Here is an 18,762-nt window from a genome sequence, read left to right as displayed (position 1 = left end):
ATTCCCTATGGGCCCTGGTCAAAAGTAGTGCACTATATAGGGAATAGGGTGGTATTTAGGGTCCCGGTCAAAAATAGTGCACTACATAGGGAATAGTGTGGTATGTAGTGCACTATATAAGAAATTGGGGTGCCATTTGGGATCAATAGTATGTATCTCAGGATAGACAAGACAAGCATGTTGACAGATGCCTTACAGTTTTGAGGCCAGCCAAGAGAGAGAGATAGAGAGAGTAATAGTGGATACACAGACACCCTGCTTCTGACTGGCCTGACATACTAGTGGACACCTGACCTGACCGTGACAGAGTGTGCCTGGTTGCAATAGATGTTATGGAGCCAAAAGAGGATGGACAATACTGACCAGATACCACCTGAAAAGTAGCATTCTGGAAAATCTGTTTTATGATGCAATAAAGTATGTTTTTTTAACGTTTGCTGTAGTTAACTAATTGTGCAGCCTATATGAACACAAGTAACACAACAGGCAGTAGGTGACTGGAACAGGGGATAACAGTATACTGTGGGATAGGACAGACAAATCCACGAGATGCTGTTCAACAGTGGGAATTATGCTCACGTGCCAAATTTAGTCTCTCGCCCTAATGTCATTCCGTTCATTCCCAGGACATTTCCAGGAAGTACAGGCCACTTTCATCTTCTTCTTTTATTAAAAATAATAATACACGCGCTCAGGGTAGACTTAATTGGCAGGAGCTTTGTAAAACTGATGGGTGGATCCCAATGATAATTTCTAGCCCCGTGATTTGCTAATCAGGGTCACCCCCCCCCCCCCTTCACTGTAACAGTGGGTCTGGTTTGCTGTGCTTTCCCAGCCCTCCTGTCGGTGTAGCTCTTAGGGTAACGAGTGCTCTCTGAGCCTGTTGATTCAAACCCGAATACATTCAGTCAGAAGGCTGGGTACTGGAAAGGAAGACCGTATAAGGGGGGGGGGGGCTGGAGTGGCTGAGAGAAGAGGATATAAACACCCCTCATTTATGGCTGTTTAGTGCAATTATCCATAACCCAGGGATTGTGGAAGGGACCTCATTTAAAATCACTTGAAGTCGCCCAAGTTGTGTTCACTTTTGTGGGCGCAGACCATGGAGATGCGAAAGCGGACCACAAGGTGGAAAACGAAAAGGTGGATTATGGATTCCACTGTAACCGCATGCATGACTTTAACCCTGGTTCTGCAGGCTACTCATGTCAGAGCAGGTAAGAACAACTGTTAGGATCCAAAAAACGTTGTGTAAAAGTTGTAGTGAGTAGACTAGGCACTATCAGCCAACCGCGGCAGAAAACTTATTAGGGGACTGCTCTTAAAACATGATGGAGATACGGGGAGAGATATAGGGAGAGATCGGGGAACATAACAGGGTCTGGTTTTGGTAAATGTCTGTAATTCATTTTGTATTTTCAATTAGCAACGCAACTAGATGTGAGAAGAAGGATAGGAAAGAGACTGTTCCTACTTGATTCGGTCAAGAGGTCTGTGGATCCAATTTAACTAAAGTCGAGGTACAGTTGTAGCTCAAAGTAAAGTGAATCACGTATTTTATTGAACATTTATATTCAAAGATATATTCGTTGAACACTATTGATATTTGTTCCGAATTAGATTTAGGTATCACTGTCATGTGTTTCAACGGGTTATAAAGAAGTTGGTTACGTGTATTCTAATGCATTTTTACCTCATATACCCATCCACTTATTTGTTCACGATGTTTATTTGGTGCGCTTGCTTTTCTGTCCGCTTGCTTAGTTTAGATATGAAGGAGCGGTAAAACACGTTTTCAATAGCACCCCATTTAGAGACAGCGTTTAGAGATTTATGGTGAGAAAAAACATCTTACTTTAAACCTCTGGTCCGTTAGGTGTGTGTGATGTGGTTCAGCCAGATCAACGAGGTGGAATTCCGCACGGTTTGAGATTGCAGCCACACAGTTTGCTAAAGAGGAGAGGTGTCTGCCAATTTTTATTCATGGCTCCGGGGCACACAGGACATTTCCGGACCCGATTCACGAGCACGTCATGAAATTGAATTGAATACCGACAACGGTGTTTTTTCTTCGATTGATCAATGACGCACAATCTTTGGGGAGTTGTGCAGTGTGGCAGACCCATCAGACTGATCCACCGTTAAAGGGAATGTCATATGGGTATTAATAATTAGGTGATTGTTTAACTAGACTTTACTTTTTTGCCTGGCACCGCAAATTTCCACGCATTATTTCTGTCCATGGATGGTGTAGGGCGGCCCATGGACGGACGGGTGCGCACTGCAGCTGTCTCGAGGGCCGTTCTATTGGATGTTCTGATAGATCTGAGTGGTCAAGCAGCGCATCACTGACTTGCCGAAAGGATCACCCTTTCTCCACACTGCCCTAGTCCGCACCGAAGCCCAACGAAAGACTGAATTTTGCACTTGCATGTTTGGGTTGGGGTGACAAGGCCGCGTTGTCTGGGCTCTGAGCGGTGCGCGTTCCCTCCACCGTGGGAATGTTTCCAGTCTAAGTGCTGCTCATTGATTGGTTGATGGTTCGCTTGGTACTTCCATATTATTTTATAGGCTTTTCAAACTGCAGGCCAGACCATAACGGACCATAACGGGAGGCGAGCTAGTCACTGAGTTCAGGTCTTCAGGATTACAGACCCCTTATAGTTAGTCTAGAATACATAGTCTATCAATACACTCATTACAACAGGATAATATTGTAGATATTTCAAGAGGGAATTTATCAGACTGAATCTAAACCAGCGATGACATTGGTTCTCATTATTCTAGTCTTACTTACATTCTGATTGATTGTATTTCTATGAACAGTTGATGTATTGTATTAGTTCACGTGTTAACCCTTTCAGTTGTTCAATATTTACTAATGGCTTTATACACACTGCCCAGAACAGTACCAGGCCTACACAGACCTCTTCATTGTTCAAACTCATATAAATGACTATTCAATTTCATTCATGTTCATATCCATGTGCCTATATACAGTTTGTGTTTTCTGAGTTTCTCGGCAGGTGTTTAAGGATCATTTAAGCAGTGTTCTGCAGGGTGTCCTCTGAGCTAACAGTGTACAGACAACATTGTCACTGTCCCTGGGTCATGTGCTCCTTTCCGGGTGCATTCCTGCAGACAACGGTAGCGTTTCAGAACCCTCACAAACCCACTCTACTCTCTCTCTCTCTCTCTCTCTCTCTCTCTCTCTCTCTCTCTCTCTCTCTCTCACTCTCTCTCTCTCTCTCTCTCTCTCTCTCTCTGAATGACAATGAAACATGGACAGCCAGGTCTGAATGGGATGTGGTGTTTAGTTCTGTTTGGTCGGTGGAGGTCTGTTCAAGCCCTGCCTGTCTCATCAGTGACTAGGTAGGTTTACATTGGCCTGTTGGGAATATTTCTGGGTAATGTCATCATGAACTCTCTCCTTTTCCTTCATGAGGAGACTGTTGACTTAACATCACATGTTGTTTGGACTGTATAAACCATGCCTTGTAATTAAGCAATATATTTAAGCAATAAGGCACAAGGAGGTATGGTACACAGCCCTTAGCCGTGCTATATTGGCCATCTACCACACCCCCTTGTGCCTTATAAACTGGTTACCAATGTAATTAGACCAGTACAAATACATGTTTTGTCATACCCGTGGTACACGGTCTGATATACCACGGCTTTCAGCCAATCAGCATGCAGAGCTCGAACTACCCAGTTTATAATTAGACTTGCATTTTTGTAATGTGATATTCACTTTAGATATTTTATTGCGGTGGATTTTAAAGAGTTAAAGAGAGAAAATCAAACACATGCACTTTAAAAACGGTGATCGTTTTCCTTGGTATGACACACCAGCAAAAATAAAGGTCTTGTTTGAGACTGAAACATGGAAGTCAAAACAGGGGAGAGAGTATGGGAAGAGTGAGACAAGGGTAGAGGCACAGTGAGAGAAGAGAGATGAAGAGACATTCTGGTTGAAAATATTATTAGAGTCTCAGGGAGCAGCAGGTGAAAAGGTCATCTCTCTTCTTTTTTTTTATCAGCCCATTTCACTTCACTGAAGCAGAATCTATCCTTCCATCCTCCATCCTTCTAAAGCTCCTCCCACCAGCTTCCTCTGCTCTGAACACATCAACAACAGCCTCCCACGAAACACGCTGTCGTCATGTCTATACATCTGCATTAATATCAATCTGTGTTAACATGGCAAGTAACACATCAAAGCCTGCAATTCATGTATATTTTATGCTAATTTAGCCCAGCTATCTTCTTCCCCCCGACCTCCTCGATTAGTATACCGTAGGTCTTTTTGAGCAGCCAGTAACAGCAACAGGGTAGACCCCTGTATGGACACTATGAGGCCCCTGTATGGATACTATGAGGCCGCTGTATGGACACTATGAAGGCCCCTGTATGGATACTATGAGGCCCCTGTATGGATACTATGAGGCCCCTGTATGGACAGTATGAAGGCCCCTGTATGGATACTATGAGGTCCCTGTATGGATACAATGAAGGCCCCTGTATGGACACTATGAAGGCCCCTGTATGGACACTATGAAGGGCCTGTATGGACACTATGAAGGCCCCTGTATGGACACTATGAAGGCCCCTGTATGGACACTATGAGGCCCCTGTATGGACACTATGAAGGACCCTGTATGGATACCAGGAAGGAACCTGTATGGATACCAGGAAGGCCCCTGTATGGACACTATGAAGGACCCTGTATGGATACCAGGAAGGAACCTGTATGGATACCAGGAAGGCCCCTGTATGGACACTATGAAGGCCCCTGTATGGACACTATGAAGGCCCCTGTATGGACACTATGAAGGACCCTGGATGGATACCAGGAAGGAACCTGTATGGATACCAGGAAGGCCCCTGTATGGACACTATGAAGGCCCCTGTATGGACACTATGAAGGCCCCTGTATGGACACCAGGAAGGACCCTGTATGGATACCAGGAAGGAACCTGTATGGATACCAGGAAGGCCCCTGTATGGACACTATGAAGGCCCCTGTATGGACACTATGAAGGCCCCTGTATGGATACCAGGAAGGCCCCTGTATGGACACTATGAAGGCCCCTGTATGGACACTATGAAGGCCCCTGTATGGATACCAGGAAGGCCCCTGTATGGACACTATAAAGGCCCCTGTATGGACACTATAAAGGCCCCTGTATGGACACTATGAAGCTCCCTGTATGGACACTATGAAGGCCCCTGTATGGACACTATGAAGGCCCCTGTATGGACACTATGAAGGCCCCTGTATGGACACTATGAAGGCCTCTGTATGGACACTATGAAGGCCCCTGTATGGACACTATGAAGGCCCCTGTATGGACACTATGAAGGCCCCTGTATGGACACTATGAAGGCCCCTGTATGGACACTATGAAGGCCCCTGTATGGATACCAGGAAGGCCCCTGTATGGACACTATAAAGGCCCCTGTATGGACACTATAAAGGCCCCTGTATGGAAACTATGAAGGCCCCTGTATGGACACTATGAAGGCCCCTGTATGGACACTATGAGTTGGCCCTTTTCCCCTTCGGGTTCCTTCCCGTGCCACATAGGGACTTGGACTTGGATATATGTGATCTTATTTGCACAGCGGCCAGGAGTAAACTCACACCAGGAGTAAACTCACACCAGGAGTAAACTCACACCAGGAGTAAACTCACACCAGGTGTAAACTCACACCAGGAGTAAACTCACACCAGGTGTAAACTCACACAAGGAGTAAACTCACACAAGGAGTAAACTCACACAAGGAGTAAACTCACACAAGGAGTAAACTCACACCAGGTGTTTCAGTTCACTTAGAAGAGCCCAGTGATTACCTGGGTACGTTTTTCATTATACAATATGGCCAAGTGGTCTTGGAGAATATCCCAATCAGCCTCTCTCTCACTCTGTAACGTTACTGATAAGCAACGTTCCCTCAAAGCTGTGCACACTCCAAGGCTGACCGACAAACATTTCTGTAAAAAAATTATATCATAATACCTTGTGTTCCTATTTATTTATTTTTTTAAACATTTGTCCAGGGCTGTTCTATCATTCAGACTACAGTAGCAGCCAATGTGTGGTGTTCAATGTTGGCCTGCAATCCACAAGACACATGCAAGGCTGGACATGATCCTGTTGATCCACTTCTCCTTCGGACAAGGAGGTGCCTGAAAATGTTGTTGTGTTGGTTGATGCAAGAATCCACTGTACAAAATAAAATACCAATGCATTGTCGTTCGGGCCATTTTGTTTTATTGTGTACATTTGAGGTGAGCTATATGATCACACCGGTACCACAGCCATTGTTTTATTACTTGTGAACCACAGATGAGTGAGCATACAGTCAGTCTCAGAGGAGAGAGAGAGCAGCAGACTGAGGGTCAGTCTCAGAGGAGAGAGAGAGCAGCAGACTGAGGGTCTGTCTCAGAGGAGAGAGAGAAGCAGACTGAGGGTCAGTCTCAGAGGAGAGAGAGAGAGCAGCAGACTGAGGGTCAGTCTCGGAGGAGAGAGAGAGCAGCAGACTGAGGGTCAGTCTCAGAGGAGAGAGAGAGAGCAGCAGACTGAGGGTCAGTCTCAGAGGAGAGAGAGAGCAGCAGACTGAGGGTCAGTCTCAGAGGAGAGAGAGAGAGCAGCAGACTGAGGGTCAGTCTCAGAGGAGAGAGAGAGAGCAGCAGACTGAAGGACAGTCTCAGCGGAGAGAGAGAGCAGCAGACTGAGGGTCAGTCTCAGAGGAGAGAGAGAGAGCAGCAGACTGAGGGTCAGTCTCAGAGGAGAGAGAGAGAGCAGCAGACTGAGGGTCAGTCTCAGAGGAGAGAGAGAGAGCAGCAGACTGAAGGACAGTCTCAGAGGAGAGAGAGAGAGAGCAGCAGACTGAAGGACAGTCTCAGAGGAGAGAGAGAGAGAGCAGCAGACTGAAGGACAGTCTCAGAGGAGATAGAGAGCAGCAGACTGAGGGTCAGTCTCAGAGGAGAGAGAGAGCAGCAGACTGAGGGTCTGTCTCAGAGGAGAGAGAGAGCAGCAGACTGAGGGTCAGTCTCAGAGGAGAGAGAGAGCAGCAGACTGAGGGTCAGTCTCAGAGGAGAGAGAGAGAGCAGCAGACTGAGGGTCAGTCTCAGAGGAGAGAGAGAGCAGCAGACTGAGGGTCAGTCTCAGAGGAGAGAGAGAGCAGCAGACTGAAGGACAGTCTCAGAGGAGAGAGAGAGAGCAGCAGACTGAAGGACAGTCTCAGTGGAGAGAGAGAGCAGCAGACTGAGGGTCAGTCTCAGAGGAGAGAGAGAGCAGCAGACTGAGGGTCAGTCTCAGAGGAGAGAGAGAGAGCAGCAGACTGAGGGTCAGTCTCAGAGGAGAGAGAGAGAGCAGCAGACTGAGGGTCAGTCTCAGAGGAGAGAGAGAGAGCAGCAGACTGAGGATCAGTCTCAGAGGAGAGAGAGAGCAGCAGACTGAAGGACAGTCTCAGAGGAGAGAGAGAGAGCAGCAGACTGAAGGACAGTCTCAGAGGAGAGAGAGAGCAGCAGACTGAGGGTCAGTCTCAGAGGAGAGAGAGAGAGCAGCAGACTGAAGGACAGTCTCAGAGGAGAGAGAGCAGCAGACTGAGGGTCAGTCTCAGAGGAGAGAGAGGGCAGCAGACTGAGGGTCAGTCTCAGAGGAGAGAGAGAGAGCAGCAGACTGAGGGTTGGTCTCAGAGGAGAGAGAGAGCAGCAGACTGAGGGTCAGTCTCAGAGGAGAGAGAGAGAGAGCAGCAGACTGAAGGACAGTCTCAGCGGAGAGAGAGAGCAGCAGACTGAGGGTCAGTCTCAGAGGAGAGAGAGAGCAGCAGACTGAGGGTCAGTCTCAGAGGAGAGAGAGAGAGCAGCAGACTGAGGGTCAGTCTCAGAGGAGAGAGAGAGAGCAGCAGACTGAGGGTCAGTCTCAGAGGAGAGAGAGAGAGCAGCAGACTGAGGGTCAGTCTCAGAGGAGAGAGAGAGAGCAGCAGACTGAGGGTCATTCTCAGAGGAGAGAGAGAAGCAGACTGAGGGTCAGACTCAGAGGAGAGAGAGAGAGCAGCAGACTGAGGGTCAGTCTCAGAGGAGAGAGAGAGAGCAGCAGACTGAGGGTCAGTCTCAGAGGAGAGAGAGAGAGCAGCAGACTGAAGGACAGTCTCAGCGGAGAGAGAGAGCAGCAGACTGAGGGTCAGTCTCAGAGGAGAGAGAGAGAGCAGCAGACTGAGGGTCAGTCTCAGAGGAGAGAGAGAGAGAGCAGCAGACTGAGGGTCAGTCTCAGAGGAGAGAGAGAGAGCAGCAGACTGAGGGTCAGTCTCAGAGGAGAGAGAGAGAGCAGCAGACTGAAGGACAGTCTCAGCGGAGCGAGAGAGCAGCAGACTGAGGGTCAGTCTCAGAGGAGAGAGAGAGCAGCAGACTGAGGGTCAGTCTCAGAGGAGAGAGAGAGAGCAGCAGACTGAGGGTCAGTCTCAGAGGAGAGAGAGAGCAGCAGACTGAGGGTCAGTCTCAGAGGAGAGAGAGAGAGCAGCAGACTGAAGGACAGTCTCAGAGGAGAGAGAGAGAGCAGCAGACTGAAGGACAGTCTCAGAGGAGAGAGAGAGAGAGCAGCAGACTGAAGGACAGTCTCAGCGGAGATAGAGAGCAGCAGACTGAGGGTCAGTCTCAGAGGAGAGAGAGAGCAGCAGACTGAGGGTCTGTCTCAGAGGAGAGAGAGAGCAGCAGACTGAGGGTCAGTCTCAGAGGAGAGAGAGAGCAGCAGACTGAGGGTCAGTCTCAGAGGAGAGAGAGAGAGCAGCAGACTGAGGGTCAGTCTCAGAGGAGAGAGAGAGAGCAGCAGACTGAGGGTCAGTCTCAGAGGAGAGAGAGAGAGCAGCAGACTGAAGGACAGTCTCAGAGGAGAGAGAGAGAGCAGCAGACTGAAGGACAGTCTCAGTGGAGAGAGAGAGCAGCAGACTGAGGGTCAGTCTCAGAGGAGAGAGAGAGCAGCAGACTGAGGGTCAGTCTCAGATGAGAGAGAGAGAGCAGCAGACTGAGGGTCAGTCTCAGAGGAGAGAGAGAGAGAGCAGCAGACTGAGGGTCAGTCTCAGAGGAGAGAGAGAGAGCAGCAGACTGAGGGTCAGTCTCAGAGGAGAGAGAGAGCAGCAGACTGAAGGACAGTCTCAGAGGAGAGAGAGAGAGCAGCAGACTGAAGGACAGTCTCAGAGGAGAGAGAGAGCAGCAGACTGAGGGTCAGTCTCAGAGGAGAGAGAGAGAGCAGCAGACTGAAGGACAGTCTCAGAGGAGAGAGAGAGCAGCAGACTGAGGGTCAGTCTCAGAGGAGAGAGAGGGCAGCAGACTGAGGGTCAGTCTCAGAGGAGAGAGAGAGCAGCAGACTGAGGGTCAGTCTCAGAGGAGAGAGAGAGCAGCAGACTGAGGGTCAGTCTCAGAGGAGAGAGAGAGAGCAGCAGACTGAAGGACAGTCTCAGTGGAGAGAGAGAGCAGCAGACTGAGGGTCAGTCTCAGAGGAGAGAGAGAGCAGCAGACTGAGGGTCAGTCTCAGAGGAGAGAGAGAGCAGCAGACTGAGGGTCAGTCTCAGAGGAGAGAGAGAGCAGCAGACTGAGGGTCAGTCTCAGAGGAGAGAGAGAGAGCAGCAGACTGAGGGTCAGTCTCAGAGGAGAGAGAGAGAGCAGCAGACTGAGGGTCAGTCTCAGAGGAGGGAGAGAAGCAGACTGAGGGTCAGACTCAGAGGAGAGAGAGAGCAGCAGACTGAAGGACAGTCTCAGCGGAGAGAGAGAGCAGCAGACTGAGGGTCAGTCTCAGAGGAGAGAGAGAGCAGCAGACTGAGGGTCAGTCTCAGAGGAGAGAGAGAGCAGCAGACTGAGGGTCAGTCTCAGAGGAGAGAGAGAGCAGCAGACTGAGGGTCCGTCTCAGAGAGAGAGAGCAGCAGACTGAGGGTCAGTCTCAGAGGAGAGAGAGAGAGCAGCAGATTGAAGGACAGTCTCAGCGGAGCGAGAGAGCAGCAGACTGAGGGTCAGTCTCAGAGGAGAGAGAGAGCAGCAGACTGAGGGTCAGTCTCAGAGGAGAGAGAGAGAGCAGCAGACTGAGGGTCAGTCTCAGAGGAGAGAGAGAGCAGCAGACTGAGGGTCATTCTCAGAGGAGAGAGAGAGAGCAGCAGACTGAGGGTCAGTCTCAGAGGAGAGAGAGAGAGCAGCAGACTGAGGGTCAGTCTCAGAGGAGAGAGAGAGCAGCAGACTGAGGGTCTGTCTCAGAGGAGAGAGAGAGAGCAGTAGACTGAGGGTCAGTCTCAGAGGAGAGAGAGAGAGCAGCAGACTGAGGGTCAGTCTCAGAGGAGAGAGAGAGCAGCAGACTGAGGGTCTGTCTCAGAGGAGAGAGAGAGCAGCAGACTGAAGGACAGTCTCAGCGGAGAGAGAGAGCAGCAGACTGAGGGTCAGTCTCAGAGGAGAGAGAGAGCAGCAGACTGAGGGTCAGTCTCAGAGGAGAGAGAGAGCAGCAGACTGAGGGTCAGTCTCAGAGGAGAGAGAGAGCAGCAGACTGAGGGTCCGTCTCAGAGAGAGAGAGCAGCAGACTGAGGGTCAGTCTCAGAGGAGAGAGAGAGCAGCAGACTGAGGGTCCGTCTCAGAGGAGAGAGAGAGCAGCAGACTGAGGGTCCGTCTCAGAGGAGAGAGAGAGCAGCAGACTGAGGGTCCGTCTCTCTACGTCCCTCCGCTCTTCCTCCACTGACACTGACCAAAATGGACACTGTCTTCCAGATGATGACGAAACTCGAGTCACACCGCAATATTTCTGCGTTATGCTCAAATTCATGCTCTTACTCCTATGGACAGAGAAAGTGAAATATTCCTCGATATTAGACAACAACACAAGCCTATAGAGACACTTTCCTACTCATTCCTTACTGCTGCAGTGCTTGTTGTAGCGCAGAGTGGAAATAGGAAGAACGGGCATTTGATGGGTTATAAAAGTGTTGAATACAAAGTGTTGACAGTTCTGAGTGGAACGGCTGTCGTCGGTGGAAGACGGTGAGGACCAAGGTGCAGCGTGGTAAGGGTTCATGCTTTTTAATAGTAATCACTCAACTCTGAATAACAAAGAAACAAAGCACCAACCGGAACAGTTCTGTCTGGTGGAGACACACACACAGACTGAAAACAGTTCTGTCTGGTGGAGACACACACACAGACTGAAAACAGTTCTGTCTGGTGCAGACACACACACAGACTGAAAACAACCGGAACATTTCTGTCTGGTGGAGAAACACACACAGACTGAAAACAGTTCTGTCTGGTGCAGACACACACACAGACTGAAAACAACCGGAACAGTTCTGTCTGGTGCAGAAACACACACAGACTGAAAACAACCACCCACAAAACACAATAGAAAACAGGCTCCCTAAATATGGTTCTCAATCAGGGACAACGATTGACAGCTGCCTCTGATTGAGAACCCATACCAGGCCAAACACAGAAATAGAAAATCATAGAAAACCTAACATAGACAACCCACCCAACTCACACTGAGTAAGAACTTAAACATGAAGTCGGTCATCAAAACAGCAGCTCTTTACTGTAGTCGTTGACAGTCTCTCTCTCTAGTCGTGGTTTTAAACATTCAGTAACCTCACCTTATCAACTATACTGTATTTGTTGACAGTCTCTCTCTATAGTCATGGTTTTAAACATTCAGTAACCTCACCATATCAACTATACTGTAGTTGTTGACAGTCTCTCTCTCTCTCTAGTCGTGGTTTTAAACATTCAGTAACCTCACCATATCAACTATACTGTATTTGTTGACAGTCTCTCTCTCTCTCTCTCTCTCTCTAGTCGTGGTTTTAAACATTTAGTAACCTCACCATATCAACTATACTGTAGTCGTTGACAGTCTCTCTCTATAGTCGTGGTTTTAAACATTCAGTAACCTCACCATATCAACTAGACTGTAGTCGTTGACAGTCTCTCTCTCTAGTCGTGGTTTTAAACATTTAGAAACCTCACCATATCAACTATACTGTAGTCGTTGACAGTCTCTCTCTATAGTCATGGTTTTAAATGTTTAGTAACCTCACCATATCAACTATACTGTAGTCGTTGACAGTCTCTCTCTCTAGTCATGGTTTTAAACATTCAGTAACCTCACCATATCAACTATACTGTAGTCGTTGACAGTCTCTCTCTCTAGTCATGGTTTTAAACATTCAGTAACCTCACCATATCAACTATACTGTAGTCGTTGACAGTCTCTCTCTATAGTCATGGTTTTAAATGTTTAGTAACCTCAATATATCAACTATACTGTAGTCGTTGACAGTCTCTCTCTATAGTCATGGTTTTAAACATTCAGTAACCTCACCATATCAACTATACTGTAGTCGTTGACAGTCTCTCTCTATAGTCATGGTTTTAAATGTTTAGTAACCTCAATATATCAACTATACTGTAGTCGTTGACAGTCTCTCTCTATAGTCATGGTTTTAAATGTTTAGTAACCTCAATATATCAACTATACTGTAGTCGTTGACAGTCTCTCTCTCTAGTCATGGTTTTAAACATTTAGAAACCTCACCATATCAACTATACTGTAGTCGTTGACAGTCTCTCTCTCTATAGTCATGGTTTTAAACATTTAGAAACCTCACTGTATCAACTATACTGTAGTCTGTTGACAGATTCTCTCTCTAGTCGTGGTTTTAAACATTTACAAACCTATCAACTATATGTAGCTGTCTTTTACACCTGCTACATTACTGCAGACACGGTAATCTGAGCCATCCGATTGGCCAGTGGTAAGCCTAGAGTGCACTTGATTTGCTCTCTCTGCCCGCTGGGAAGGCAGAGTTGTACCTTCAGACACATGAAATGGTTCAAAATTGCAACAGTTTGCCTACCCGGCATGCAGGGCAGCTGAATCGGGTGCACCTACAACCAAGGCTTTATCTTTGGGGTTTTTACAGAAATGTTAGCCGATCGACTAGGACTGTCTTGGAGATCGGTCGCAATCGACTGGTGGACCAGTTGGTGACTACTGCTCGATAAAGAGTGAAGTTCAATATCGTGCTTCTCTCTGTGGGATAATATTTCTGTGGCAGTCTCGTGAATACTAGCTTTAGAGGGAACATGAGCTATTGAACCAGAGTAAATATGTTAAAGCGTGTCGTGTGTTTGGTTTGAGGTGAAACCAAATCATTATGGTTTAGGCCCAGTAGTCATGTGTATGTATATCCTTCTATACAACGGAAATAGCTTCATGTTGAAACAGGGACAGGTTTCCCAGCATGCTGCATTGAGAAGAATGAAGCAGGAAGTTGGTTTGCTGTATGTACTGGAGTGTCTGCTTGCCAAATTGTGTGTCAGGGAAGTATACATGTTTTATAACATCTTGTATAAAATTGCTAAAGAAACTGCCGCGGGCCAAACCAAACAGTGGTTTTAGACCAAAACAACAGGAAGACAGGGGGATATGGGGGATATGTAGACAGGAGAGACAGGGGGATATGTAGACAGGGGAGACAGGGGAATATGTAGACAGGGGAGACAGGGGGATATATAGACAGGGGAGACAGGGGGATATGTAGACAGGGGAGACAGGGGAGACAGGGGATATGTAGACAGGGGAGACAGGGGATATGTAGACAGGGGATATGTAGCCAGGGGGATATGTAGACAGGGAGACAGGGGAATATGTAGACAGGGGAGACAGGGGGATATGTAGACAGGGGAGACAGGGGAGACAGGGGATATGTAGACAGGGGAGACAGGGGATATGTAGACAGGGGAGACAGGGGATATGTAGCCAGGGGAGACAGGGATATGTAGACAGGGGATATGTAGCCAGGGGATATGGAGACAGGGGGATATGTAGACAGGGGAGACAGGGGGATATGTAGCCAGGGGATATGTAGCCAGGGGGATATGTAGACAGGGGAGACAGGGGGATATGTAGCCAGGGGAGACAGGGATATGTAGACAGGGGATATGTAGCCAGGGGGATATGGAGACAGGGGATATGTAGACAGGGAGACAGGGGATATGTAGCCAGGGGGATATGGAGACAGGGGGATATGTAGACAGGGGGGGATATGTAGACAGGGGGATATGGAGACAGGGGATATGTAGACAGGGGAGACAGGGGGATATGTAGACAGGGGATATGTAGACAGGGGAGACAGGGGATATGGAGACAGGGGAGACAGGGGATATGGAGACAGGGGAGACAGGGGGATATGTAGACAGGGGAGACGGGGATATGTAGACAGGGGAGACAGGGGGATATGTAGACAGGGGAGACAGGGGGATATGTAGACAGGGGATATGTAGACAGGGGAGACAGGGGATATGTAGACAGGGGATATGTAGACAGGGGAGACGGGGATATGGAGACAGGGGAGACAGGGGGATATGTAGACAGGGGGATATGTAGACAGGGGATATGGAGACAGGGGGATATGTAGACAGGGGAGACAGGGGGATATGTAGCCAGGGGGATATGTAGCCAGGGGAGACAGGGGGATATGTAGCCAGGGGAGACAGGGGATATGTAGACAGGGGGATATGGAGACAGGGGGATATGTAGACAGGGGAGACAGGGGGATATGTAGACAGGGGGATATGTAGACAGGGGAGACAGGTGGATATGGAGACAGGGGAGACAGGGGGATATGTAGCCAGGGGATATGGAGACAGGGGATATGTAGACAGGGGATATGGAGACAGGGGATATGTAGACAGGGGATATGGAGACAGGGGGATATGGAGACAGGGGGATATGGAGACAGGGGATATGTAGCCAGGGGATATGGAGACGGGGATATGTAGACAGGGGAGACAGGGGATATGTAGACAGGGGGATATGGAGACAGGGGATATGTAGACAGGGGGGACAGGGGGATATGTAGACAGGGGAGACAGGGGATATGTAGACAGGGGAGACAGGGGGATATGTAGACAGGGGAGACAGGGGATATGGAGACAGGATAGACAGGGGGATATGTAGACAGGGGAGACAGGGGGATATGTAGACAGGGGAGACATGTAGACAGGGGGGGATATGTAGACAGGGGGATATGTAGACAGGGGAGACAGGGGGATATGTAGACAGGGGAGACATGTAGACAGGGGAGACAGGGGATATGTAGACAGGGGAGACAGGGGATATGTAGCCAGGGGGATATGGAGACAGGGATATGTAGACAGGGGAGACAGGGGGATATGTAGACAGGGGAGACAGGGGAGACAGGGGATATGTAGACAGGGGAGACAGGGGATATGTAGACAGGGGAGACAGGGGGATATGTAGACAGGGGAGAAAGGGGGATATGGAGACAGGGGGATATGTAGACAGGGTAGACAGGGGGATATGTAGACAGGGGGGGATATGGAGACAGGGAGACAGGGGGATATGTAGACAGGGGGATATGTAGACAGGGGGATATGGAGACAGGGGATATGTAGACAGGGGAGACAGGGGGATATGTAGCCAGGGGGATATGTAGCCAGGGAGACAGGGGATATGTAGCCAGGGGAGACAGGGGGATATGTAGACAGGGGATATGGAGACAGGGGGATATGTAGACAGGGGAGACAGGGGGATATGTAGACAGGGGATATGTAGACAGGGGAGACAGGTGGATATGGAGACAGGGGAGACAGGGGATATGTAGCCAGGGGATATGGAGACAGGGGATATGTAGACAGGGGGATATGGAGACAGGGGATATGTAGACAGGGGATATGGAGACAGGGGGATATGGAGACAGGGGATATGGAGACAGGGGGATATGTAGCCAGGGGGATATGGAGACGGGGATATGTAGACAGGGGAGACAGGGGATATGTAGACAGGGGGATATGGAGACAGGGGGATATGTAGACAGGGGGACAGGGGGATATGTAGACAGGGGAGACAGGGGATATGTAGACAGGGGAGACAGGGGGATATGTAGACAGGGGAGACAGGGGGATATAGACAGGATAGACAGGGGATATGTAGACAGGGGAGACAGGGGGATATGTAGACAGGGGAGACATGTAGACAGGGGAAACAGGGGGATATGTAGACAGGGGATATGTAGACAGGGGAGACAGGGGATATGTAGACAGGGGAGACATGTAGACAGGGGAGACAGGGGATATGTAGACAGGGGAGACAGGGGGATATGTAGCCAGGGGATATGGAGACAGGGATATGTAGACAGGGGAGACAGGGGGATATGTAGACAGGGGAGACAGGGGAGACAGGGGGATATGTAGACAGGGGAGAAAGGGGATATGTAGACAGGGAGACAGGGGGATATGTAGACAGGGGAGACAGGGGATATGTAGACAGGGGAGACAGGGGATATGTAGACAGGGGAGAAAGGGGATATGGAGACAGGGGATATGTAGACAGGGTAGACAGGGGATATTTAGACAGGGGGACATGTAGACAGGGGGATATGGAGACAGGGGATATGTAGACAGGGGGACAGGGGGATATGTAGACAGGGGAGACAGGGGGATATGTAGACAGGGGAGACAGGGGGATATGTAGACAGGGGAGACAGGGGGATATATAGACAGGATAGACAGGGGGATATGTAGACAGGGGAGACAGGGGGATATGTAGACAGGGGGACATGTAGCCAGGGGGCCAATACATCTGTCTATGTTCAATTATTTGAAGTCCTTCCTCATTAGGTTATCACCAGAATGGAAGTATTCAGTAGACAGATTCGGTAACACTTTATAGACGGTTTACTGGATTAAAATGTGAATTATTTGAAAGCTATAAAGCCGTGATCATGAATCAGAGGTTCGGTATGATGTGACTTACATTTTGTGTAAATGCAATAGATTATGGTTGATTGACATTCTTACCATTGAAACAAAGATTAAGGTGTGTTGTGAAGATCTTGTCAGATTGTAAATCGTGTTGTATCTTCTCTCTCTCTCCAACAGCTGAACCAGTGGACGTGCTTAAAGTATTAGACTTTCACAATTCCCCAGAAGGAGTTCGGAAAACATCAGGATTTTGCACAAACCGAAGAGCATCTAAGCCAGACACAGCCTACAGAGTTGGAAAGCAAGCCCAGATCAGTGCCCCCACCAAGCAGCTTTTCCCAGGTAAGACAAACCATGTTTTTCCATCCCTCCGTTCCCCTCCACCCTCTCTCTGTTTTCCCCCAAATAGTTTAACACCAATCCCCAGAGAGAGAGAATCTGGCTGAGAGAACTAGCTAGTTTAACACCAACCCTAGAGAGAGAGCATCTGACTGAGAGAACTAGCTAGTCTAACACCAACCCCAGAGAGAGAGAATCTGACTGAGAGAACTAGCTAGTCTAACACCAACCCCAGAGAGAATCTGACTGAGAGAACTAGCTAGTCTAACACCAACCCTAGAGAGAGAGAATCTGGCTGAGAGAACTAGCTAGTCTAATACCAATCCCCAGAGAGAATCTGACTGAGAGAACTAGCGAGTTTAACACCAACCCTAGAGAGAGAGGATCTGGCTGAGAGAACTAGCTAGTTTAACACCAACCCCAGAAGAGAGAATCTGACTGAGAGAACAAGTCCACCAATCCCCAGAGAGAATCTGACTGAGAGAACTAGCGAGTTTAACACCAACCCTAGAGAGAGAGGATCTGGCTGAGAGAACTAGCTAGTTTAACACCAACCCCAGAGAGAGAGAATCTGACTGAGAGAACTAGCTAGTCTAACACCAATCCCCAGAGAGAATCTGACTGAGAGAACTAGCGAGTTTAACACCAACCCTAGAGAGAGAGGATCTGGCTGAGAGAACTAGCGAGTTTAACACCAACCCTAGAGAGAGAGGATCTGGCTGAGAGCGAAGGCTTGAGTTGAATGAAACGAATGAACTCAATGGCCGTCATGTTGAAATAGTAAACTATTGTTATGAGTCTGGATTATGCACCAGAGTTGTTTCATGTGTTTTATGTGAGACAGTCGATACTGCATTATTTCATGTGGGTGTTAAAACCCAAGTTTGACTCATGCTGTCATGATCGTCGTATGGAATGGACCAATGTGCAGCGTGGTGAGCGTACATTGCCAACAACCACGACGCTTACTAGGGCTATAGTGCCACTAACAAAGTCAACTAGCCACAACTAAGGTGGGAAAAACAGGCTGCCTAAGTATGATTCCCAATCAGAGACAACGATAGACAGCTGCCTCTGATTGGGAACCATACGGTCAAAACACACAGAAATACAAAACATAGAATGCCCACCAAACATCACACCCTGACCTAACCAAATAGAGAAATAAAACATCTCTCTAAGGTCAGGGCGTGACACATTGGTATATCTGTTTAGTTGGACTAACTCATGTCCTAATGTCCTCTTAAAGTTTTGTAGGATATTTTTTATAAATTGTATTCCTCTTTGGCGCAACATTTTCAAATCACTAATGGAGAATTGTTTGTGTTTAAATAAACTCAGGAAAAGAGTCAATAAATCTATTTTAATGCTCATACATTGGTTGCCCCCCAAATTGGCTCTTCTGAAAGGAAAATTGTACTCTAAATACGAGAGATTTTACACGTTCAATATCATTGCTCTAAAAAGTATATCGTTGACATCAAGCCTGGACATGTATGTACGTGGATAAAGTAGTATACGATTAGCTCAGGTCCCGTGTGGCTTAGTTTGTAGAGTGTGATGCTTGGAACACCAGGGTTGTGGGTTTCATTCCCTCTGGAGTGAATAAATGATTAGTTTAGGTCTATCTGGATGCTCGGAACACCAGGGTTGTGGGTTTG

At 48.2% G+C, this 18,762-nt stretch overlaps 1 protein-coding gene across 3 annotated transcripts in view; it reads left to right on the top strand.

The window, feature by feature from the left end:
- The first annotated feature begins 856 nt into the window (after positions 1–856).
- LOC124039460 (collagen alpha-1(XI) chain-like) overlaps positions 857–18,762 on the top strand; it is a 216,932-nt gene continuing 199,026 nt past the window's right edge. For all 3 annotated transcript variants that reach the window (XM_046355451.1, XM_046355450.1, XM_046355449.1), the window contains exons 1-2: positions 857–1,217; positions 16,940–17,104. In XM_046355451.1, the coding sequence (XP_046211407.1) occupies positions 1,103–1,217; positions 16,940–17,104 (280 nt within the window). In that variant the 5' untranslated portion in view covers positions 857–1,102. The remainder of the gene's footprint in view (positions 1,218–16,939; positions 17,105–18,762) is intronic.

The sequence above is a fragment of the Oncorhynchus gorbuscha genome, linkage group LG07, assembly GCF_021184085.1.
Source record: "Oncorhynchus gorbuscha isolate QuinsamMale2020 ecotype Even-year linkage group LG07, OgorEven_v1.0, whole genome shotgun sequence".
NCBI classification, from domain to species: Eukaryota; Metazoa; Chordata; class Actinopteri; order Salmoniformes; family Salmonidae; genus Oncorhynchus; species Oncorhynchus gorbuscha.
The sequence above is the reverse complement of the archived record's forward strand: the minus strand, read 5'-3'. Positions and strand labels throughout refer to the sequence as shown.